General features: G+C 58.6%; 3 protein-coding genes across 3 annotated transcripts; 2 read left to right on the forward strand and 1 right to left on the reverse strand.

Annotated features, from left to right (window-relative positions):
• Positions 1 to 405: 405 nt before the first annotated feature.
• Positions 406 to 2,133, forward strand: BESB_054900 (uncharacterized protein; the record flags this gene model as incomplete). Its single annotated transcript, XM_029363925.1, has 1 exon — positions 406 to 2,133. One exon carries the CDS (start codon positions 406 to 408, stop codon positions 2,131 to 2,133), a length of 1,728 nt encoding a protein of 575 aa, XP_029219848.1.
• Positions 2,134 to 2,999: 866 nt separating this feature from the next.
• Positions 3,000 to 4,541, reverse strand: BESB_054910 (putative LSU ribosomal protein L18P; the record flags this gene model as incomplete). Its single annotated transcript, XM_029363926.1, has 3 exons — positions 3,000 to 3,060; positions 3,387 to 3,507; positions 4,016 to 4,541. The coding sequence occupies 3 exons, from the start codon at positions 4,539 to 4,541 to the stop codon at positions 3,000 to 3,002; spliced, it is 708 nt and encodes a 235-aa protein (XP_029219849.1).
• A 2,040-nt stretch (positions 4,542 to 6,581) lies between these two features.
• On the forward strand, positions 6,582 to 23,453 carry BESB_054920 (uncharacterized protein; the record flags this gene model as incomplete). Its single annotated transcript, XM_029363927.1, has 10 exons — positions 6,582 to 6,739; positions 7,002 to 8,241; positions 8,827 to 9,070; positions 9,354 to 9,778; positions 10,083 to 19,486; positions 19,816 to 20,026; positions 20,390 to 21,247; positions 21,556 to 21,948; positions 22,175 to 22,270; positions 22,467 to 23,453. 10 exons carry the CDS (start codon positions 6,582 to 6,584, stop codon positions 23,451 to 23,453), a joined length of 14,016 nt encoding a protein of 4,671 aa, XP_029219850.1.
• Positions 23,454 to 24,040: the final 587 nt, after the last annotated feature.

A 24,040-nucleotide genomic window follows, 5' to 3' on the forward strand; every position in this document is an offset into this window, starting at 1 on the left:
TCTCTCCTGCACTGCTTTTTCCGACAAGAAGCTTCAGCAGCAACCCCATCCACTTCCATCCACCATTTTCACCGTCGCAATGACCGTGGAACCCTTTTTCGTTCGACGCTCCCTCCGTCTGGTCCTCAATAATGGAGCTCCCGTCGCCGGGTTAGGTGCTGTTTTTCCACCGTGTGGAAAAATCCTTGCCAGGATTCCCAAGTTTGGCCATCTTAACCTCCAATGGAGCAAGCTACTCGCTTCTCCGGTTTGAGGAATGCAAAATCGCGTGTGCCTTGCGTGTGAGTCCTGACTGATGCAGTCTAAACACCAACAAAAAATATCTACCCACTGGTACGTCAGCTTCTGCCGTTTGGGCCGGGACCACCCATCTCAATACCTCTCAGTAAAGCACCTGTCCACGCCATGTCTTTCGCCCATCTGTTCCTTTCATTTCTTCTACTTGGCCGTTTGCACGCTGCCAGTGCAAGCAATGAATCTCACCAAATTGCTACTGACATCGTGGTTGGGCCGGGGGCCGAGGGCGTCGTGGACGAGATTGCGAAAACCACAGATGCCCGCGATCTGACAGAGCTGTTGGCACATACGGGAGACCCTGCTGACGGCGAGCAAGATGCGGAGCAGCTATACCTTCCACCGGCAGCAGTGGAGGCGGATGCCGCTTCCGCGAATGACGAGCATACTAGGGCCGAAGATCTTTCTTCTCAGGCGACTGCCTTAGCTACCCGAAAACGAGCGACACATGTAGCCGTAGAGAAGAGAAGCCAAGCCTGGCGAAGGCGGTCCAAGGTGTTTGCGAGGTCTGTCCTGCTGTTTGTTGCTTTGCTGGGTGGCATTTATGTGTTTCGCAGGGGGGCACGGACTCAAATGTCGCTGTCAACTGATGTGGTGGGTGTCCGCCATGATGTGGGTGCCCCCCTGGATGTGAGTGTCCCCCCGGATGTGGGTGTGCCCCCGGAAAAGCCACCTCAGGCTGATCCACAGCCTCCGGGGAAAGACCTAACACCTGTCCTTCCGACTGCTGCCGCGGCTGAGGCCATTGATTTCCATCATGAAAGCCTGCCCGTGGAGCAGCAGCCAGACGAGCGAGCTGCGCGTCGGATACCTTTGAAAAAAATGCTCTTGGGTGCCGCCTTTGCGGCGACCGTTGCCGTTCTTGCCTACGGGGCCGCCTTTTGCATCTCTTCCAGAGTTGACACCACGCATGGGCCACACTACTCAAATGAGAGCGAACCTTCTAGCGGCGCAACGCACGCTGCCGAGCCAACTCCAGAATCGCCCCTAAGAGGCGGCTCAGAGGGCCTCTCAATGAAGAATGTTGCAAAGTTCATTATTGAGCGTGGAAGGGAACCCCATATGATTCCGCGGGCGGTCAAGGATCTGCAGCCCGAGGCCCCTGCGGGTGCTATGTACGGTGTAGGAACCCCAAGCCCCGAGTTTTGGCCATTAACGGGGGTCCCGAGCTGGCTGCTGTGGGGGTCAGGTTTTACTTTACTGGTGGTCACCGTTCGGTGCGTAGCGGCGGTTATCGCTGCTCTGAAAACACTGCGGTCAACACAGGGCAAGCTGCGCGAGCTCGAAACGCGTCGCACTGCGGCGGGACAGCAGTTTCGCGAACTCAAGGAAGCTCAGCGTGTGCTCGAGCATGTGCGAGCTGATCTGATACGAGCTCTTGTCGCCTCGGCGGTGGACTTTGGTGATAAACTGGAGAACGAGATCGGTGCTCTAACGGCAGACCGCAAGCAGCTAGAGAGCAACCTGATGACGTTCCAGAGCCGATTGAGGGAAGCAGAAAAACAGAGAGTGCGAGAGAGGAAACAGGGGGAGCAGACTGGTGGAGGGGAGAAGGGGCAGGGTGTCGGGGAGCGGGCGGCTCCAACACGCAACGGTGAAGGACGTCCGGAGCAGCGTGATCGTATCCAAGCACTAGCGACTCACTTGCAGCAGCTGCAGCAGGAGTCGGCGACGCTTGCATGGGAGGAAAGGGAGGTACGTGCAAGAAGCGTAAAGCTTGATGACGAGCTCGCTGCCACGAAGCAACAGGTAAGCCAGAAAAACACGGAACGTGAGGGTACCCCTCGGGACCAGGATGCACTGCGAGCTCGCGCAGAATCAGCACGCAAACGGCGGTGACGGCGGCTGCTACAGCACCGTAAATATTGTAAAAGGCACAAATGACAGCGGGCCAAGGGCTACAGGGCAGCTCATGTCCAGCTGATGCCGCGCCACTTTTCAACCGGTTAGTTGGTTCGCTTTCATTATGTGGTCTGGTGAAGCTTCGCCAATGAAAGGCGAGTTATCGCACGCGGTAGTTCACTTCAACGCTTCAACCCGGAGAAGCGCTTCTATGCAGGACGACGACGGGACAGTACATACTCGGGGAATCGCAAATTGGTACTCTTTATAAAATTCGTGATGTGAAACGTGCATCCGTTTCATCTACTAAAAGCAAAGACGTTGAATTAATTACTATGTTTATACCTTTTCGCTTGACAGCTGATATGCCGAGACCGGGTCCCTTCACTCATCGACATCACCTATCCCAGCACGGCCACCGCTTAGCGGCGAATCCTTTGAAGGCGTGGCCTCGTGTCACTGTGCGCTCTCACGATGGTCTGCTGCTGGTCACTTTCATCGGCAGACTAAGTGGCACTCATGTCTATTCTTGATTTGGACTGTGCTACAGTTACGCATTAACCTCAGTTTTGGAATAAGTTGCAACTGCCCCCCGCAGTCGTAACATCTTTATGAGGCGCATCAGCATACGGGCGCCCAAGGTGCCCAAAGTGGTTTTTACTTATGAAAACGTGCATCCAAGTCCCACACAACCATCTGTGAAGGCTAGCGTTGGCAGGAGTCATAACATGCACATGCAGCATGGCGGACTGCTGCTTATGGCATAGCCTGACGTGGCTCCATGCAACGGCGAACCAGGTGTTGTACCATACCACCACGTGCACGGAAATTGCCATCACCTTCCCGCTTACACAACACAGACTTTAGAAGTCTAAGCCACCTTCACGAGCACCATCCGCTAACGCTTTGACTCGTCCCACATACCTGAGAGACAATATAACACATAAGACCACACAGACAGGGGAGGTATCCCAATGTGACAATGCCTACGTGACCTGCCAAAGGATTCCCTTCAGCAAGGCTAGGCGCGCTTATCAGCCCACTGACACCCGGTTCGTTTTTTTCCTTTTGCTGTCAAAGCCAGCCCGGCGCGAGCGGCCAAACGGACTGATGCACGACCCCACCGTCCTGCCCGCAACGCCCTTCGCTCACCCTCATGCCCACGGGAAGCACGCCGTTCCACAACCCGGCAAGAAGCTAATCGCGGAGGCAAACTACTGACTACCCGCACATTGAAGACGCAGCCATACCGGTAGCTTTTGCGGTCGAAGAAAACCTTCTTGATGCCTTGCCGAAGAGCCCTCTGTGCCACGAGTCTTCCAACGGCTCGGGCAGCCTTCATTGTCCCACCGTGCGGACGCGGGATCCCGCCTGTAACAAAAACAAACCGTTACCTCACCGAAAGAACCACCTCTACATCTCGACCAGCCCACCTCCTGCACCCTCAACGCAGTCTGACTGGCCTCTGGCCTCTGCCCGTCGCACACTTCGCTAGGGCGCTGTAGGCCACCACCCGGCTCGCGAACTGAGGAGCTGCGTGTGGCTTCCACGACAGTTCATGCCTGATCTACTCTGTCCTCACTTGGCGCTACTGAACCCCACACTCATGATTGCATTCACCTCGAGTGCTGCGGGTGAAGCTGTCGCTGCCTGCCCGTTGCGACCGCTGAACCGGTTGCCCGCAGCTGCGTGGGGACAGGGCACGTCAGATAGAGTCAGCAGGCGTAGCGCCCCGAGCGATAGGCAAAGTTTCACTCTTCCATTGGGCCATGACGACCCCATCGTGCTGGTTTTGCGTTTACAAGAAGGAATGAAGGCGCCCAGCAGAACGACTCAGAACAACGGATCAGAAGACGACCTACATGGGCCTTTCACTCACTCCTTTTTCGGTGGGTAGAGCCGATCTCCACGCGCAGCGCAGGATCAAAACTGCTTGCGTACGCATACGTCCTCTGGAGTCTGTTGTTGACAACGCATGCGTGGACTTGGTTGTTGCTGAGAGTCACCGTTAGGCGCGCGCGCGTCTCCCCAAGCAGCACCTTGTCCCGAACAGGGGCGTCCTGTGAACGAGCGCTGGCGTGCTGCAGTGTGGACGGTGGCTCTTCAGGCGCAGCCCTAGACTTCGTACCGTCACTGCAGGCTTCCGGCGCACGGTCCACAGCTGTGCCCGCGGCATGTCCTTCCCGCCGTTGCTTCGTTTCATCTCCTTCCTCGTCCCCCGGGTGCCGAGGCAAATCACGGCTTGCTGCACACCGCGTTGTGTGACAGGTGCCCTCGAAAGAGCCGCCGTTAAGGAGAGGACTTCCGTGCAGGGGGCGCTTCAGCAGGCGCATCGACGACGACGACCAGGGTGAAAGAAAACAATCAACCGTAGGAGAGGAGACCACAGACGCAGAGCTGCGCATTGCGAGACGGGAGTGTCCAGATGCGAAAAATCCAGAGGAGCGCCTGAAACTGTTGTGGTAGGAGCAGGGGGGGACGGAGGGAACGCGACAGGCCGACACATAGGGAGCTGTTCGCTTCCCCGCGGCAAGAGTTCCGGTGAGGAAATTGGGGACTGCAGTGATCCAAGCCTGCGGCGACAGCCGTAAGCTGCCGGTCCTTTCCTCAGGAGACCTAGGGGTCCCTACGCCGGAACACAAGGCCCCATATTGAACAGCATGGTTTTCGAGCCACAAAGCAGCTTCAAGGTCGTCTGGAGCTGCCCCCAACCGGAAGCGCCGGGCTCTCGTTCGTTGGGAGGGAAACAAACTCCTCACGTGACGAAAACAGTTCCCGCGATGCGACAAGGCGCGCTCTGAGTGGGAAGTCCTCTCATGGATTGCGTGGGCTGTCGAGCTAAACAGCCTCTCAGCGCACGGCTGCCGAGTGGACTGCGACAGAAACGGCTGCCGGGTGGACTGCGACAGAAACGGCAACCAGCTGTTGCCGCTCCCTTCAGGGGGACTGTGGACCCCCAGATGCTGACCCACGCCCGGGATCTGGCACGCAGGAACCGAGGCCCGACATATTCGGGAAGCATCTGCGTGAAGAACTCCCCCCAAGAAGACGACAACACCTCCTTGCAAAAGCAATGCAAAAAGGGGAGCCAAACCCGTTTGGGAGCGGCTGGCACGCACCTTAGTCGATGGCATCGAGGGCCATTTGTAGAAGCCGCTGAATCCCTCCCCTTGCACGGCACTGCAATGTGCTACTCGACTGTAATCTCTTGTGAGAATGCGCGCAGGCGACTGGAGAACGTAACGGCTAAATGAATGGCTCTCGTCACATCCATGCCAGCGGCGTGACTGCTTCACACGGAGAAAGGAAGGACCACCCCACAAAGACGGGAGTTTGTTTGTCAGTTACGAAGTTAGTTCCCAGCCTGCAGCGTTCGTAGTCACCCAGTCACGCTGGCGAAGCCATACACACGAATGAAGTAAAATGCCGATACGTCAGTTACGAAACCCAGGGCGGGGCTGACAAAGAAGAGGAAGCGACAAACTAAGAGCTCAGGACTTCTACAACACAGAAAACTCTAACCACCGAATACACCGTTGAGAGACGGAAACCGGTAGACATCAAAGAAAATGACAAAACGCTCACCATGCCCTCCTTATTGCTGGGTCTGGTGCCTGTTGCCGCAACGCGTAGAGAGCTCCCGTGAGCTGTACATGAGACAGGACTTTCATACTCTGTGATGCAAAGTCACTGTTGATCCTTGTCGCAGCACTATACATTCGAATCCTTCGCCGGCCCCGTGCCGTTCGTAAAGATCTCTTCGAACTTGACAGTACACACCGTCCGACATCCAGCAGCCGGGGAAAGTCGGGTGTGCATGCGGGTCCGTAGGTCTACTACAACTAGCACGCATCACATGCCACCTGGCGGCCGCATTGTAAACTCGGACGACTCGTCTCCACCTCTGGATCACAAAATGTTGATGATCAGTTCCCTCTCTGCGACCAGTACCGTCTCCCGTCGTGTTTGGGCCTCCAGCTACTAGGGGGGACTCCAAACCGCAGGAAGCCTGGCGACAAGACAAGGGCACGAGACTCCCTTCCCCTGTGCCTGGACGAGCCGCGGTGGACCCCTGAATTATCTGTAGTGTCACATATCCACGTTCTTTTTTTCATTTTCATAGAATGATTTCTGGACAGAAGGTCCAAACGATGCGTTATTGTGTGGGAGGCCAAACCCAAGCAAACAAGTGAATCAGGTGTGCTGGTGAGACCCTCCGCAAGCTGGCGTTTTCGAGGCCGGAGGCTCCGGAGTCTTTTCCTTTCGTGGTAAAGGGGGGCATTCGTATTGGAACGCAAGAGCGTTTGTCCACCGTTGAGCTCAGCCTGTGAGTGAAAGCACAAACAAGGAAATCCGCAGTTGTACGCACGACTTGCTCGGGCCCCTCATGTGCACACTCCTTACGAATGACAGGAACAAGGGCTGTGGAGCTCTTATCTAGACCAATGAGGAACTTCCGCATCTCTGAACTGTATCTGTCTTACTCTTGGGCCGAGCAGAATTGGGACGAGGAGTCTCCCGCCTACGGGGAGGGCGCTGGTCTCTACGTTGGCGGCGGATCCGGCTTTCAGCAGTCTCGGCATGGCTGCCTCAACGGCCCATCGTCAGCGACTGTCCTCTAACTTCATATATGTTTGAACTGCCTCTTGGGACTTGTGCAGTTTTTTGCTCCTCATGGGTAAAAAAGGACTACGCTAAAGGTATGGCACTGATGGAACCGAAGCTCGTATTCTCCCGTGCGTCTAAGCAAGCACCGGACGAGCTCTCGTACTGTAGCGCCCGCGTGAATGCCTCAGAGCTGCACCGACCATGCCACGCGCGTCACGACTTCGCTTCCTCATCCTGTGTCTTTTTCTCACAAGCAGCGTCGCGGCCGTCGTGCCTGATGTGGCCTGTGCCGTCCAAATCAACACTTGGCCACGCTCAGCGGTCTCGTTCCAAAACGGAAGCCCCCACTTCCTTGGTTTGACGTGCCCCCGCAACGGAGCTCCAATAGTGCACTACTCTTCAGCGGCTTGCCGGGCAGCTCTCGGTGACGCCCGCGACGCCCTCAAGGCGATACCAGCAAGCCGCCTCCACCCATACACGAGTGCAAAGAAGGGGTCCTTGTCATTTCTTGTGACGGGCGCATCGATCTCCAACGGGCACACGGATTGGTGCGCAAGTGTCGGTGCGGAAGGTACGAAGCACGCGTCTCCGAGGCCTCTGCAAGCTCTCCATTCGCCCACAGCTGACCATGGCGACGCGCGAGCGACCCGTCCCTGTGGCTTCCTGTTTAGAGGTCATCGACTCGTTCACCAGGCTGGCAGGTTCTTCCTCGCTGCCACGAGTCGCTCGCTGCAGCGCTCAAGTCGACAATGCCATCCACAGGGACGCCCGGAAGCACCGCGGTGGGCTCCGTCGCGCGGCCCTCCATTGCTGGCTAGCGCTGCTTCCGCCTCAGACTGGGTCAGAGCGGACCGCTTCCCCCGCTTCGGAAGTGGCTGCGGACGGCAGAGGCTGCCCTGGCCTCCCGCGGGCATCCACGACCGCGGACGTGGCATTGCCACACGCCAGTTGTCCGCTGGGCGGAGCTCCGTGAGCGACGACGCTCGCGGCGCCGCCGAGGGACACCGCCTGACGCCGCCGTGGCTTCGTGAGCGGAGGCGCCGTCCGGTCCGGATGAGCGGTGAACCGCGCGACGTACAAGACGGCAACAAAGAGGCTACCGCCTCTTTTCCAGGCTTTCGAGGGCCGCTGGGGACTCCAGCTGGCGCGACGCGTGACTGCGCTGGCCAGTGGAGTGTGCGTGCCCTCCATGGTGTCACCCGACTGGAAGATATGTGGAGCCTTCTGCAGCAACACAATCTGCATCGGCTCTCTGGCGTCGAACTCGCAAATATCCTCCTGCGGCTCTTCGCGCTTTCAAGCTCAACCGCCGACAACGGCCGCGGAGATATGTCCGATGCCAGGGACGCGGAGCACGGCGAGATTCAACTCCAAGACGTGGAGGCTGCTCCACATTCCAGGAAGACTGCCCCGTGGGACAGACACAACCAGAGAGGGCGCCCGGAAGCGAGGTTGACCCGCCTTCGGGAGGAGATGAAGAGACATCCAATTTTCAAGGTAAGCGTACATCAGGAGGGATGAGCTACGCCCTCTATTTCTGCGTCTGCATGGAAGGTGGTGCGTACCTCGCCTGAGCCACGTCCTTGTGCGTCGCCCTAAAAGATCGCTAATTTTCCTGCTAGGGGCATTTTGTACGTCGACAGACTCTGAGGGGGGGTTGGAGCGGGAGCCTCCCCCATACACCAAGCGCCGGTGGTCTGTGGAGCTGGGGACTCGTAGGCTCTTCCATGTAAATAGCATCCGCAGTGAATGCGCCACCCGCGCCACCTCGTGCTAGGGTCCCTCCTACCAGCATGTATACGAACGAACGCCGCTGGTGGCGAGGGGGGGGTGCAGAGGCATCGGGCCCGTCTCGTGGAAGAGTAGTTGTGTGCTTGCGTTGGACACCGACTCGGCCATGCTCAACACTTCAAAGTGGCGGACCTTGCGTACTCACACAAGCATCGCCGCGACCAAACTCTTCCTGCGGTGCCAGCTGGTGTTCTCAGTGTCTTCGTCGGGTAAATAGGTGCCCAGCGCGTGAGGTGATCTTTGTTCACCTGTCGTGTGTTCCCTTCTGCCTGTTGAAACTCTCTGTCGTAGGACATTCTCTCCATACTTCCGAACAAGGCTGGTTCGCTCTCGGCATCCTTGTCAGTCGCGCTCCTCCACGCTCTCGCTGGATTCGGCCTTCGTCCGTCGACGGCCTTGCTTCGCCGAGCTGCCGACACTATTACCCGTCGCGCTCTTTTACCCATGCTAGGCCCTTCGGCCGCGAGCGCTGCAGAACGGAAGACGCCTCGGCAGCGCGTTGAGGAGCGCGAAGCGCTAACCGCTGCAGAACTGAGTAAGTGACTGACGCACAGCGGGTGCAGCTTCCGCCACTGACCTTTCCAAGAACCGGTGACGTCCCAAAGGATGCCTCTTACGTCATCCATGACCGAAAGTTCCTCTACGTAGCGTTGGGCCACCGGGGAAATTCAGGACCTCAAACCGCCCTTTACTGCGTCACAGCGTTGCCAGCTTAGCCATAGACTCAGGGCAGCAAGTCGGCGTTTCCACAGGCGAGCTCCAGCGTCGCAGGGAAGCGACGCAGCCCATCTGGCGTGTTGGTTCTATCCTCGATTCAGGCCAGCTGTGGGCCGCATGCGAGACGCTGGTCCCGCTTCGCCGCGAACAGCTGTTTCCAGCTCTCGTGGAGCTGACCGTCCGCCAGTTCAGCGCGTTGGCCACGCGCTGGGAGACGCTGGCCAGCGGACGGCGCCTCGCGGACTCCATCGACGCAGAGAAAGGCACGAGCAAAGATCGCCAGGCCCAGCTATATGATTGTGTATCCGGTCGCGAGAATCGAGAAGAGGCCCAAGTTGGTGGTGCCCATGCACACAGAACTCCAGACGCATTGTCTTGGTCCAAACACCGGCTAGACAGTCCTGGCGGCCTCGCACACCGCCGAAGCGACTGGGCTGAGTTGAGCCGGCACCTGGGGTTTGTCGCGGCCGTGGCCAGAGCGGCAGCTGGAATCAAACTCGGCATATACCACGACTCATTTGTCCAGGTATCAACCCTAAACATGTAGACAAAGCTTCTCGCTGCTGAAGAAAGCCGGAAGCCAGGAGGCAGCAGGAGCATCTTTGCTGGAGCGACATCCTCGTGAGGGCGGTCGTCGCGTCGCCGACACAGTGGATTGCTACTTTGGAGCGGGCTTCCCGTCCGCTACATTCTAGCAAGAGCGTGCATCACTGATTGCCGGTTGCTCTGTCTCCGGACTGTCGGCGGGCAGCCGCCGGGCAGGACTCTCCTGCTGTTGATGCCTGCGCCGCGTACGGGTCTCTGTTGTTCTGCTGTGTGATGTCACTCAGGCTCTCGAACGAGTCGTTACTGCAGTCCTACGGCAAGGGCTTCATCTGGCGAGCGCACCGCCCGCGTCACAGCCGCGTGACAGCCCTGATGCTAGCGCCTCTGAGTCTTTCAACGGTCGAGAACGCGCGCCAAGGGCGAAACCCTCAAGAGGTTCGCGCAGACATTTGGTGGCACCCTCGTGCAGTGCCTTCACGAGAGATGGAAGCAGCCACAGACCTTGGATAGCCGTGGATGTCGCAACAATTCTGGCGCGACTTGTGTATTCGCTGACGAAGCTGAAGCAAAACCACGACCAGCAACCGTGCGTGGGAGACTCACAGATGTGGTCCGGTAGACCGCGTGGCTTGCCGAATGCGACGGGTTGCGGACTTCTCACACCTACCGAAGATACAGCGGGTCGCGAGACAACCGAGCAGCATGAAGCCACCCGAAATGATTCAGATGTCGCAGCCTTGCCGCCCCACCATCGTCGCCCCCGAGTGGAATCCGCCTCGCAGTGGAACGATGGTGGAGATCGGTGTGTGGGCTCATCCACCGACACAGAAGGGCTCCTAGAGAACTTTCTCGCTTTCTTCGCCATAGCCGCAGAGAGAGTGCTCCCGGTGCATTCACAGTTACCCCAGCTGCTGGGCGCCACGGCATTCCTCGTGGAGGAACGAGTTGAAAAGATGCAGCAAGTGTTAAGTGCGTGGACACGAACCCCGGATGCTGGCGGACAGCCACGACGCCTGCCGGACAATCACATGTTTGTAGAGTCAGGAGGCCAAGATGCTAGGAGTTTTGAGGAGGCGCAGCGCTGCGGCTCGGACTGTGATGCTGCCCCAGAGTTTTGGTCAATGAGATCGATTGCGGAGAATCTGTCTTGTTTGCTTTCGGTCGCCACGCAGGCGATACGCCGCGAAGCTAGCCGCATGCACAGTTTGCCGAATACTGTGAATCTGCTCATCGCGCTTGACTCCTTGGAAGTCAGCAGATCTCGGCTCGTGGCGCTCAACAGCGGCTCGGAGTCCGCCGGCGATTGTGAGCAGATGAACAGATTTCCACTCACCACGTTTGCGGGTTCGAGGCGCTCGCCGGCTGAGGAACGGAACGCGGACGTCGAGTCCGTCCTTCAGCAACTCGCCACCAGGATCCATGTCCAGCTCAGCGCACTGAAGATCCCGAGCGGTAGCACTGAACACTCCGATCCTGAGATGGAGCAGCACGTTGACCGCAAGGGAGCCGGTCGCGGAGCCTCGAGCTGTGGATCGCTCGATCAGCTCCCTCCGGAGGCTTCTCTTGCAGTCAAACACGTGCATCTCCTGGAAAACTGCAGCAGCTTGGTGCGCCTGCTGCTTCGCTTAAACCGGCGTGATACTGCGGAGCTGGCCGCGAACCGTGTTCAGGGAATTATCGGACGCAGCAGTGCCAGGTTGCGCGGCCAGCCTCTGGCCTTTGACACGAGGGAAGGGCTGTGCACTATGCACGCAGGTGTCGAGGCTGGACGGTCACTTGCAGATACGGATGTGCAGGGACCGAAGGTTGGTCACCTGGCTGGCGGCGGCGGCGGCTCGGAGTGGCTCGCTAGCGTCCAAGCAGAAGCCACGAGAAAGCTCCAAGAGCTCCAGTTCAGTAGGGAATTTCGTCGGCAGATCCAGTGGGCTGATAGCGTTGAAGAGGTTCTGTCCGTCGTGGATTCAGCCACAAGCGGCTGCGGACGCATGTTGACAGATACGCGGCCATCGCAGGCGTCCCTTCGGGCGGGAGACAGGGGGATTCCTAGGCCAACGCCTGACCTTGGCACCGATGAATTAGGTATACCTTACCTGGATTCGTTGTCGCTCAGCTCGGCACTGCACCGGCTGGCCGTTGTGAAGAACTGGGGCGGTGTCGATCCTGCAGGGAGCTCTGGCCTTGCCGGGGCAACCCCCAGGCCCCGGGCTGGGCAAGGGTCGGTGCGGAGCGCGACTTCTCAGCGCGCCGAGGACGAGGTGCGCGCACACAGTACTCGGCTGTGGCATGACCGGAGAATGCACAAGCTGCTTGTGACCGTGTTTGCCCAGCTGCCGTCCATGGATCACCAGGCAAGCCGAATCCTTTGGGCTTTCGAAAAGCTCGAGTTTTTTGAGCCGTCCGTTTTTGCTTCGCTGATCAAGTCTTCTACGGCATCGAAGGGACCCGCCTTCATGACTGGCGCTGGCCGGACGACTGAGATGGAGATTCCGCCTGACGGTGTGCCGACGCCGCCGTCTCCGCTGGAAGGGGGGAGCACACACCGACCTGCCACCGGCGCGCCGGCGTACTGGACAGCTTCCATGCAACAGCAACTGCCTGTCCGGCTCTTTTCACGTCTATCGGAACTGGCGGCTGCTCAGGAGATGGACGGTACTCAACTCGCATCCGCACTTCGGGTGGTCGCCAACATCAAGGCCCGCGGCTTCTTCAGCGCCCCGTGTCAGGCAACCGGTGACATAGTGGGCATGTCCGCACTCGCTACTGCGCCGGGAGTCACCGCCTCAAGCGTGGATACCCTGGAAACAGAGGCCGTTTCCAGAAGCGCAGCTGCCTCGTGGCCTGCGGGCGCGTCCTCTGTGGAGTGTGAATCGAACCTCCGCGATAGCTTCCGCAGGCGTTTGCTGCTCGTGGCTCCGTCGCTGAGCGCGTTGGACGCCAGCACTGCTCTATTCTCCCTCGCTTCTCTCGGCTGGTATTCGGAGGGCTCAGGAGACGCACCGTCATGCCTCCCGGGCGAAGTTGGCGAAGCACAAGACGGCGTTGCACAAACGAGCGCAGGCGGTGACGCTGTCGTCGGTGCTGTCCTTCGACGCTTGCGAATGGAGATTTCTAAATGCAATGCACAAGCGTTCACAAACGCTATCTGGGCGGTGGCTGTGATGGCGAGCTGCCGCCGCAGGCGAAAGGATCAGCGGCAGCTGAAGAATCGATGTTCCGAGCATGCCTTGATCGGTGAACCACTTGGCAGCGCACAAGGAGGCCTAGATTCACTGGCTCCTGGAGACGACGCAACTGGCGCAGAGTGGCGCCACTTTCATCGTCAGACTGAGAACGGGGACTTTCTCACAGGGCTCACTGCTGCACACGACACAGATGATCTTGCTGTGTACACAGAGCCAGTCGCTCTGACTCTGGAGGAAAAATTGTTCCTTGACACAGTTCGGCAACGGCTGAGCGCCCAGGTGCCTATGCTAGACAAGGAGGCGCTGAGTATGCTGCTGCTCGCGGGTCTCATGCTTCGGTGGCAAGAGCCGGAATTGCTCTTGGCTGCTGTGCGGCGTGCACTCGTCTTGCTTCGCCACGCGCAGGTGCGGCGCCGGGACGCGCAGCATATTAAACGCGAGAGAGGCGGAAAGGAGCATCGGCGAAGTGCTGAAGACTCTCCAGGCAGCCAGCCTTCTTTCCTGGCCTCAGCTGGCGTACCGTCGGCTCTTTTGGAACCAACCGCGGCTGCCGAAGAGCTGCAAAGCGGCCATGAGAATAGTCGCGGAACAGGGGAACTGCACAGCCGTGTTTGGGCAATTCTTGCGATGCTCGCACAACAGTCGCTGAATCAGTGTGGTGGCGTGAGTGAGGTCTCAGGGGGCGGTGGGGAAAGAGCCGAAATTTCGACGCGGGCGATTGCGGGAATTCAAAGTGGCGATGCCCATGTGACGTCTGCTGCGCCGGCGCATTCTCCCCAGGGGAATCGATCTCCAGGCAAGGCAGGAACGCTACGGCGGATGTACTGCCCTACGCTTTCTGTTGTCGAGAGGGAAGCGATAGGTGTTTTGAAAGCAGACTTGGAGCTAGTGCTCCGTCGCACCGGGTGGCCGCCGCCGAAGGACTACTGGAGAGCGCGGCACGCCCAGTCCATCCTGCTTTCCCTCATGACCATGCAGAGAGACCGGGTGAGGCTTCCCGAGCTTGCCGCCGCAGATTCCGCACGTTTCTCGCGGCCGAGTGAATCTGCGCGGCAGCAGCCGCCTGCCGGGATCGTGGGCGACGCCCTGCTGGAGCCCTCGCCGGTAGAGCATTCAGCGCTGTTATCCCTGCTTGAGACGTTTGTGGCTCGGTCTGTGGAACATGCAAACACGGAGCTCACGGGTCCGAAAGAAACAGGATCTCGTAGCGCATCTCCGCTCTCGCGAACGGAGCCAGGGAACGCCGCTGGAGAGCGACCAACTGTCGCGCGACAGCGGCAGCTTGTGCATCGCTGGGTGAAACGTCTCAGCTTGCTTCTGTTCGCACTCCGTAGTCTGCGACGAACAGTGCCCACCGCAGCGGAGGACTGGGTTGGCCGGCTGAGCTGCACCGGCCCTCACGGGGATCGACGCGAACCGGAGGCGACTTCGTTAAGTCTCGAGTTTTCACATCCACTGAGCGGACAGAAACGCGGCGGTGCGGATGAGGTGTCTAAAGCGCGTGACGCGGACGAGGCTGTGGCAGCGCAGCAAAGACTTGTAGGTGAGAAGATGCCGTTTGACGGCTGTCCCGGCTCCAGCGGGCCTACTGCCCGCGAGCCTGTGACTGTAACCGTGCACGGTGGAGTGCTAGAAGCAATCATCGAGATGGCTGCAAGTGTACTACAAAGCGGGTTTGCCTCCCCCAGTCATCCGCAGTTCCCAACTCTCCTCTTGGAGCTACACGCGTTTCTTTCTGCCTGGGACCAGCACGCGATCTCGCGGGGGGTGCGTCTCGGACGACACCCGCATGTAGAGGAAAATGCAGCGGAACTACAAGAGGATAAATGGACGCAACCTGATTCTTGCCTGACGCCAGGGCTTTCGCCCTCCAAGGAGAATGCCAGCTCTTTCGCAGCAGGGACGACGCTGGCCGGTGGCGGAGGCTGCCGCTCTGTCGCTCCGCCGGACGCTGCGGCAGACGAGCGAGCTGCCAGCGTTCCTCCGGCTGCTGCCGAAAGACTCAGGGCCTTGCTGCGGCGGCGACTGAGGCCCGCATTGTTGACGTGGCTGGTCGAGAATGTCCACGAGGTCAGCGACCAGATGTATAACCGCCTGCTACCCATGCTTGAGCTGCTTGGAGCCAAGGAAGAGTTGCTCAAAGCGCTCAATGATGTGGCACTCCAGGGTAGCTCTCTGAACACAGCTCATGGCCACCATGCGGCAAAAGTGGAAACTCCGAGTGTGAGAGAAAAGCCGGATGAAGACACGGGAACCTTGAAAATTTGCGATGGAGCCGACATCAAGCTCGCTCTACGGAAATCCCGTGCAGCCCTCCTGTCCCTTCTTCTGCACCATCGCGAGCGGCTAACATTTCAGCCGCCATCACTCTTGTCCTCGCTTCTTCGCGCAGCTTTTCCTGTCTCTCTGATTCCACATTTTTCGCCAGCCGATCTGGCCCATGGCCTAACAGCGTTGCAGCGCCTCAAGGCTGCAGCTGAGTCGCCCGAGGATGCCGCTGTCGCAGCGTTTCTGGCCTCCGCTATCCAAGGCACGAGCAGCGTGCATGTGCCTGACCACTCCTCTAAGCCTTGCCAGGCCGCTCGCTCCGCGCACACGGGGCTCGATTCTGATGACAAGCCAGGCGCCAAGACCAGCGGTAACGACAAGGGTTACCGCGTTCCTCCAGGCATAGACGACCGCTCAGCTGAGGCGCGCTGGGCGCGGATGATCATTGAGGATGTCCCACTTCAGCTCATTGCGCTGCTGGGTCGCACGAATGAGCATTCGCATCCGGAAAGAACTAAAAGTGACCCGAGCGACACTGCTTGCCTACGCGTCCTTCCCGTGTCAGGAGCGCTTGAGCACCGCGACGCTCGAACACGTGTCGCAGATTTCAAAGGAGAAGTCGCCACTATCGGAGGAGCCGACTCTACCGAGTGGCGCGACGGCTGTCACTTGCAAGGTGACAGCATTGCAGACGACCCCAGCGGCAGCGCAGTACTGGGATCGCAACCAGAACCTGAGGCACCAGCGGCGGACGACGCGGAGGCGTGTGAGCGACCCCATCGAAGCACTCACGGCGCGGAGAACGGGGCTCCTGCGCGAACTGGTTGGGACATGTTGGGTTCGCAGCAGCTAGCCCATGCCGGTACCGCAGCTGCGCAGTTGCTTGGGTTACCTTCGGCGGCTCCATTCTGGGTTCGGATGCTTGAACGAAGAATACAGCCCAAAACCGGAGGAGGTGACACAGAGGCCCCCCTACGGGGTGGCAACTCAACAACTTGTCCAGAGTTCAGCGGCGCGTCACACGAGTCTTCTTCCACGCATGGTGATATCGGATCCTCTCTACCGAATGCTGAATCGACTGCCAAATCCCAGGCAGAGAGCGCAGCAATTTCGCTTCTGGCTCCGGCGGCGGCCGCAATGACGCGCTATTTGCTGTCGACAGGGCCGTCAGCAACGAGCAGCTCCACAGCTTCCATTTGGACTGCTGACCAGGTTGGCAAGTCTGAGGGAGGAACTGTGTCTCCCACGGCGAGCCCGCGAGGCGGCGCGAATGACGCGCCCGCGTCAGCGTCGCCAGGTGCGGATGCACTTCGCAGGGCGCAGTCTACTAAGTTTTCTGCTTACAGAGGGCGCATTGGCGAACCCAACGCGCCTCCTTCGCGACCTAAGGCGCGAGTGAAGCCTTTGTCGTCGAAAGCGGTGCGCGCGCTCGTGCGCGAGAAGGGCGATCGGCTTAGCGTTGCAGGGGCTTTGCGACTGCTTGGCGGTGGCGCTGAGAGTCACATCGTTGCACACGCTCTCGCGCAAGACGCAGTGGTGCTGGCGGATGCCATGCAGATGCTGCAGGGTTCGCAGCCGGCGGGACAGCAGGGCGCTGGCGCTGATGAGGATGACAGTGCGAAACAGACTCTCGCTGCGAAAGATGGCAACTACGAACAGAGAGGGGAATGTAGCGAACCTCGGGGGGCATCGGGTAGATCGCCAGGCCCGTCACTTAGAGTGGAGGGCACAGCAAAGCTTCGGCGGGGCGCCTCACGCCCCCTGCATATTGACGAGACGCCCCTCTTACCTGGAAGTAATGTGCAGCAGGATCCAGGCAACGATGAGAAAAACGTCATTCGTTTGTCGCCGGCGCCAGATGGTGCTGGCGGGGGGCAGGTGTCTGGCAGAGGTGACGCACTAAAAACAGCGGAATGGGAAACGCCTCAAAGTGAGTTGTTGTTACAGCTCCAGGAGCTTGGCGCGTCATACTTCCTCGAGCTTGTGGAGCAGCTTGCCGTCATAAGTCAGCACCGGCTCGCAACTGTCTTTCAGCGCTCTTTGAATCCGGTGCTTGCCGTAGCCGGTGATGGACGTCCCCCGTCGACAGTGGCAAAGGATGATTCCAGCCTTGAACTGGATCACCGGCGGACTCCGTGGAAGCCGCCGCCCCATGTCAGGGGGGTCATTTCTGATCTACATGTGGCCCTGACGCGACTGCTACTAACGATGTCGGGCTCGCAAAGCTTGCCTCTCGATGCCGCGGCGTCGCTTGTAGGCCCTGTAATATCCCTGCTTGGGGACGACGGCTGGAGCGGTGTCCTCAGCGATGCCACACCAGGGGACTCAATAGAGCACTGCCATGACAATGGTCATGCGAGACCAGCTCCCCCAAATGAACCGCCAGACGGAGAGCCGCCAGGCAGAGACGACCTGCGACAAAGGCGCCGTCGGAGGGGAAGGCCCAACATCGCGAGAGAGGGTGACACACACAGATCCTCGGAGGACGACCGCTGTGCGACGGCGTCACGGCCCAATGGGCGGCTGCACATGCGAGGCGCGGGAGATATCCGCAGCGACTCCGCTGCGCCGCTGGATCCCGCTAGCCGAGAGCTGAAGCGTGCGGCTGCATCGTTCTTGGAGCGCATGCTTCCACTCGTCCAGGAGTGGTTGCCGCGCCTGGGCGGGCACCGCGGTGCCACTCTGCTTCATTTGCTGTGGGGCAGCAGCGGAAAAGGCGAGTCGGTCCCCCCCTTCAGAGACACGAGCGTGGTAAAGGGCAGTGAGGAATCCACTTTCACCTTTCAAGGTGATGATGATGAATTCGGTGGGCGCACAATCACTGGTACCGCGAACCACGAAATTGGACAACTTTCAGGGGCGACAGCGAAGCAAGCAGCGTCGAAAATGGTTCAGCGTTTGTCCTCAAGCGAGCCGGGCCTGCGACAGGAAAGCGAGGCGCCGCTTCGCATGTGCGCAAGGCCGCAAATAAGCACGGACGTTTACTCGCCGGGCGCATGGCAAGCGCCTGTGTGCAGGGGTGCCCTCCTCCACAGCTTGCAGCAAGGTGCATTGCGGACTGTGCGGAGTCTCAGCCCGGGTGCTCTTGCACGACTGTGGGAGGCTTTCGCGTTGCAGGCACACGCGGCGGGTCACTTGCCGGCGCCCAGCGCTGATTTGAATTCGGAGGGGATGTCGTTGGGGCTTCGGCGCATCGTCAGGGCTGTGACGGACAAGCTTGTGTCACTCGCACGATGCACAGCACACGGCGAAACGCCTGGCAACGCCGCGTGCCCTGGTAGCATGCAGACAACCCGCAACGTTCACAACGGAGAGCAACGCCAGCGGCTCGATGGTAAGGAGTCAGAGCATCAAGCTAGCGGCTCCGGGAAGGAAGATTCTGCAGGTTTCTCTGAGTGCCAATGGCTCGCAGGAGCTGTTGCTGCAGCAGGGTCTGGATTGCTTGGCAGTGAAGAGCAACAACGCATAGCGACGGCTGCTGCCCGTGCTACGCCTGGCAGCGCCGCGTATTTCTCACTGCTGGCTTTCATTGCCAACTCAAAGAGCGTCCCTCCTGCGGCCACATCTGCTCTGGTGCACGAGCTTCTCACCAACGCCCAACTTCTGATGGGTCAACACAAGAATTCCACGAGGGGTTCTCTGGCTGACGTCAAACCGGGCAGGACGTTTTTTGCTGGGGCCGGCGGAGGTGTAATCGGGCATGCCGAGTCAAAAAGCAGCCTAGACACTGCAGGTGAAGCCCTTGCGCACGCGCGGAGCAAGGAGGGAGGAAGATTAAAACGTACACGTGCAAAGCTGTCACACGAGCTGTCTGCCGGCAACGGTAGAGACCCCGCCTCGCCAGGTCACTGCCTTGAAAGAAACGACGGCCCGGGAAGCGCTCTCCTGTGTCAAAAAGACGTCACCTCCCCGGTAACCCCTTCGTCCACTGGCGCCGCCTTTGCCTTGAGTGAACGCGCATCAACTGAAAACCCTGAAGGCGAGAGACAGCTACTTGAGCCAGATGTAGCGACGGCCGGGTGGTTGCTTTGGACTGCAACGCAGATTCACCAGCGTTCCCTTGAATATTCGGCAGATCGTCGACAGCCGGCGGGGACAGCGGACGAGCGTGGAAGAGAGAAATACAGCGCCAGTAGGCCTTTTGGAGCAGTTTCGATGCGCGCAGTCTACGGAGCATCTGGCCGCTTGGATAGCGTTCTGCAGTCTTATCTGCAAGTGCTACTGGGAGAACTCGCGCAGTAAGTGCATCTGGAGAAAGCAATAAAAGACAGCCTCGCTCGCGTTCCCGGGCTGGTCTACAGACCACGTTCCGCGACTGCACTGCCGTAGCCGGGATGCACATTTTGCAGTTCCTTGCTGCGGTGTGCCTTGTAGCTTTGAACCTTTGAAGAACTCAGTGGGGGTGGAAGACAAGGCAGCATGCGCTTGCCGCGCCTCAGTGATGGCTTCTTTGTTCCACGATTGTCTTTCCAGCACGTCAGTTAGTTTCGGGATACGCACGTTTCGCTATCAACTGCGCACATCGCTGAGAGATGCCGGATTCCGATGCATGTGCGCACTCTCGCAGGTACAGGGTGCACCGCGCCAAGGAGAATGAGGAGTCGCCGCCTCAGCAAGGGTCGCACAAGCTTTCAGGCTGCTGCAGAAGACCGTCCCAGCTGTACTCGCAGCTGATTGTCTCTCTTGATATTGTAGCGCGGATACGGCAGTCCTTTGGCCAGCCTGAAAGCTCAGGCGGATATATCTTGGGAGGCCTGCCGAGGCACCCTGCCATACCCGTAAGGAGCAAAAACAACGAGGTCCCCGGAACCGCTGGAATCGAACCTCCGTGGCTTTCACGAGTAGCCCGTGTGTCGTACCGCAGGATGCAGTACCTTAGCAACGACCGATTCCAAGAATCCCTTCATTCCCATTTGAGGATGCTGCTCTAAACAATGTCGGTGAGCAAGACTTCGTCAAATATGGAAGAGCTTTACTGGCTTTGTTTGTTGAGCGCTTGGAACTCTGAAACCCACTGTTCCGTAGATATAACGACGGCCAGTGATGCTATGCTAAGTGGCGGCATAGTCCATCCCGTAGTGAGGAGAACTCATGATTCATGTGTATTCCGGAAATGTTTTGTTCATGCTTGCTGATTTCAGGACCTCCTAGACGGTCTGACAAGTCTGACTAATGACCGTGCGTCCGACATGAGCACGAGTTTACCCAGCGACTTCATACCAGGCGCTTCTCGCCCTTCTGCGACAATGCCTCGTGACGCAACGCCTTGCGTTTCCCACCGCTCAACTCCGCAATACTCTTCTCTCAACGCGCTTGCATACGTCCTCCATCTAAGTCGCCAGGCTCGGTTTTTCTATCCGCCGTTGGTCGAGGCAGTCGCGAACGCAGTCGCCTCCCACCGTCGTACTCGGCTGCCGGCAGAGCGAGCTGCGAGCCTCGACTCGGGAGAGAGACATGAGGAACCGTTGCAAATGCGGGGAAAGGAAGCAGCGAGGCGCGCGCATCTGGAAAAGGATTGGCAGGCACTGCTTCTTCTCGCCGATGCGGCAGTCCATCAACCCCAGGCAGCGCTTGCAACACTTAGACGCGAGCTTTTACTTCTCCTTGATGACGGGCATACCATACAAACTCTGCCGCTTCAACACATCGTTCGCGTTCTTCGCTTTGCCCTTACCGCCCGCGACCCAGCAGGCTCGACAGAGCCAGCCGAAGCTACGCACATGATGGCTAGCGCTGACCTGGCGACTCCGGCGGCCGGGACGGCCCTCCTGTCGGTCCAGTCTGTTGGTGTAACAAATTGCAAATCCCGGTCTCGTGTTGCTGACCAATCGCGAGAGGATATCGTTATGGCAAGTGTAGCTGCTCGCTGCGTGAAGGAGGGCGCCCCGCTTCTCAGAGAGTTGAAAGATGGCCGAGAACGGGGGTCATTTTCGCAAGCGTTGATGGAGTTAGAAAAGCAAGGCTACGCTGTCCTGGGTCTTATCGACACCATTAACAAGGTAAATAAGCGCGAAGAATCTACGTACCCTATGTTGTTCGCGTCTACGGAAGAAAGCGCCAGTATGACGTACCTGCTGTCGGGACTTTTGCTTGAGCGTTGTTCGCTGCTCCATGCACTCTAGCGTCTTTTAATCGCAATTGACATTCGCCTTGAAGACGGTGTTTCTTTCTCGCAAGAGCAGCGAACAGCACTTGTCTAATGCGATGACGGGCTCGAGGTGAAGGTATCGTCTTAGTGAGGGCGACTGATTTCAGGATCAGATATAACGTGCACGGATTTATGATTTTTATGTGTTTCCTGGGACAGGTCCGCCTTCTGCATATGCTGAGTCGCCGAGCGAGACAGGAGGGACAGTCCAACCGCGGCACTGACCGCCGACGGCGCCTCTCTTCAAACGCACTGAGTACTTCTCTTGAGGCCGGTGCGGGTTCCCTTGAGGAACCCGAGAACCGACCCCCATCGACAACGCCCAACGAGGCTACGAGTAACCGGATAAAGGACCCATTCGCTCCGTTGGTCTGCGAGGAGCCTTTGCTTGAGTCAGAGCAGGATGGGAGGCGTTCGTCGACGGCAGCGCTCGCGGCAGGTGGCATTGCAGAGACTTTACGTATTCTCCAGAACGAGGGTCCCGAATGGCCACGATTGCTCCGTGCGGCAGGGCGTCACTTTCTCAGCAAAGGGTCTTCAGGATTCCATCAAGTAAGCCGAGCATACTAGATAAACCGCTTCTAATACAACAGAAATGCTATCCTCGACGTTTCAGTGTGCAACAGATTACATAAGATACCTCGTGGGCCTCCACGGAGGCACCTACTGACTATGACAACTTTGCTCGTTGGACAGTGCGAGCGGGCAAGTCCCTCTCGTCTAAAATGGGTGTCCACTGAGAGCCTGTGAGGCTGCCGGTATTTTGCGCAATTTTCAGACCATAAGTACCGTGCTGGCGCACGGCTTGGGAGTTGCTCACGAGAACGAGGCGTGGACGCCTGAGGGCCTCTCCTTGGATATCACGCTTACTGCGGTACGTCATCAGCCCTCGCTTCCCGCTGGCCCGAGAGGCAATGAAACGAGGTGGGAAGGGGGGGATAGAGCCGTGCATCTTTGTGCTCGCCACACACACAATCTGGTGCCGTGTACGTTAGTGAGAGAGGGATAATGATTCTAAGCTGCTATGCAGATCACTTACTCGTTAGGATGTTGTCTCTCTGATTGTTCAGGAGGCTCAAGACGGACGACCTGTAGCTGTTGAAGTTGACGGCCCGACTCACTTCACGGAAATCCTAAGGGGGGCAGCGCCGGTGGGGGACGCCCCAGAAACGTTTTTCTCAGTCGATGGCAATTTGCTTGCAAGTTACAGTGAAGCCCGTCACCAATGCAATAACTCCAACATGAAAGAACCCGGAGCATCGCCTTGCACTCCAACTGACCAAACAGTGTCTTCGGGGAGAACTACGCGAGAACACGGCGAGGATAATCACGCGACAACACCACGTGCCACAGGCGAGATCTACGGGCGACAGTACGTGCCTACAGCCTTGACGCAGTTCAAGCGTCAGCTTTTGCAGGCAACCGGGTGGCACGTAGTTTCCATACCGTTCTTCGAATGGCAACCATCACAAGGCGTGTCAGAGTCGGATGGAAGCCAGTCGCAGTCGCCGATGAGGGGGCGTGTGGAGCACACTCCGTCCCCTCAGCTTCTCCTCTTGAGGCGCAAGTTGGCGGATGCTGCGCCTGGCCTCAGTATGTCGCCAGCCACCCGGACGACCCCGCAAACCGCTCCCTCGCAATCTCATGCGAGGCAAATGCGCGCTCGCAACGTGGACACGCTCTTGCGCGTGCACATGCATGCGCCACGCCAGTCGCTGCCTGCCGCCGAGGGAAACATCGATGAAGTCGATGCTGGAAAGAGGGGAGGCGCGCGACCCACGGATTCGAAACAGCCCACAGGGCTGAAACCTGGTCGCCGCTCCACGGGAAAGAAGGTCCTGCATGCGGGACGGATGAAGGACGCCGTCCCAAGCGTACGCGCCGAAGGCAAAAGTGGACCCAGTTCGGAAGCGGGTAAACAGAGCGTCCCGTCGACGTCGGAACAGGGACTTGAGGATAGTGACCGTATGCCACAAACTCGTCCAGTCGTCGATACAACTACCAAAAGCCGGAAGCGATTGCGGGAGCGACCGGTTGAGACGGCCGAAAGGTTATGACCGTTGTTTGTACAGGAGTTTAAGCTCCCACCTGAGCAACGCTCTGACGCGTTCGCCAGGAGTTCCGAACCGCAAGATTGTGAACCGCGTTTGATGCCCGGTCGAGTGCAGGCCGATTAGCCCAGCGGTTGAGCTCGTCCTCGAATGATTTTTCTGATGCGGCGAACTCGTCCTGGGGGACCACATGAGCGAAGTGTAGCTGCAGCGAGTGATCGCAGGTCTGACGTCTTCTGTTTTTGCGTTTGTCAGTGTCTGCGCATAGCCTTCTAATGCAGTGTGTCGCTACATCATTTCAAGAAGACAAGTGCTCTAGCGGGATTCGCCACCGTCATTCCTGGTTGTCGGCTGGTGCATATAGACGACCAACCGAGAACATTTCGGGACCACAATATCTTGTCCACACCTGAGCTCGATCTATGAGCCAACGTGAATGAAGGTCAGGTAGTTTTCGCGGAACGCTACGGTGAATCATTTTGACCACTTCCATGTTGTGTTGCCTGTTTCGATGGCCACGGCGACACGCCCTTCATTGCCCCTCCTGCTGATAAGCATGTTGCCGCGAGTAGATCCACGTATATGCCTAGTGC

This window comes from Besnoitia besnoiti, chromosome IV, assembly GCF_002563875.1.
Source record: "Besnoitia besnoiti strain Bb-Ger1 chromosome IV, whole genome shotgun sequence".
NCBI lineage: Eukaryota > Apicomplexa > Conoidasida > Eucoccidiorida > Sarcocystidae > Besnoitia > Besnoitia besnoiti.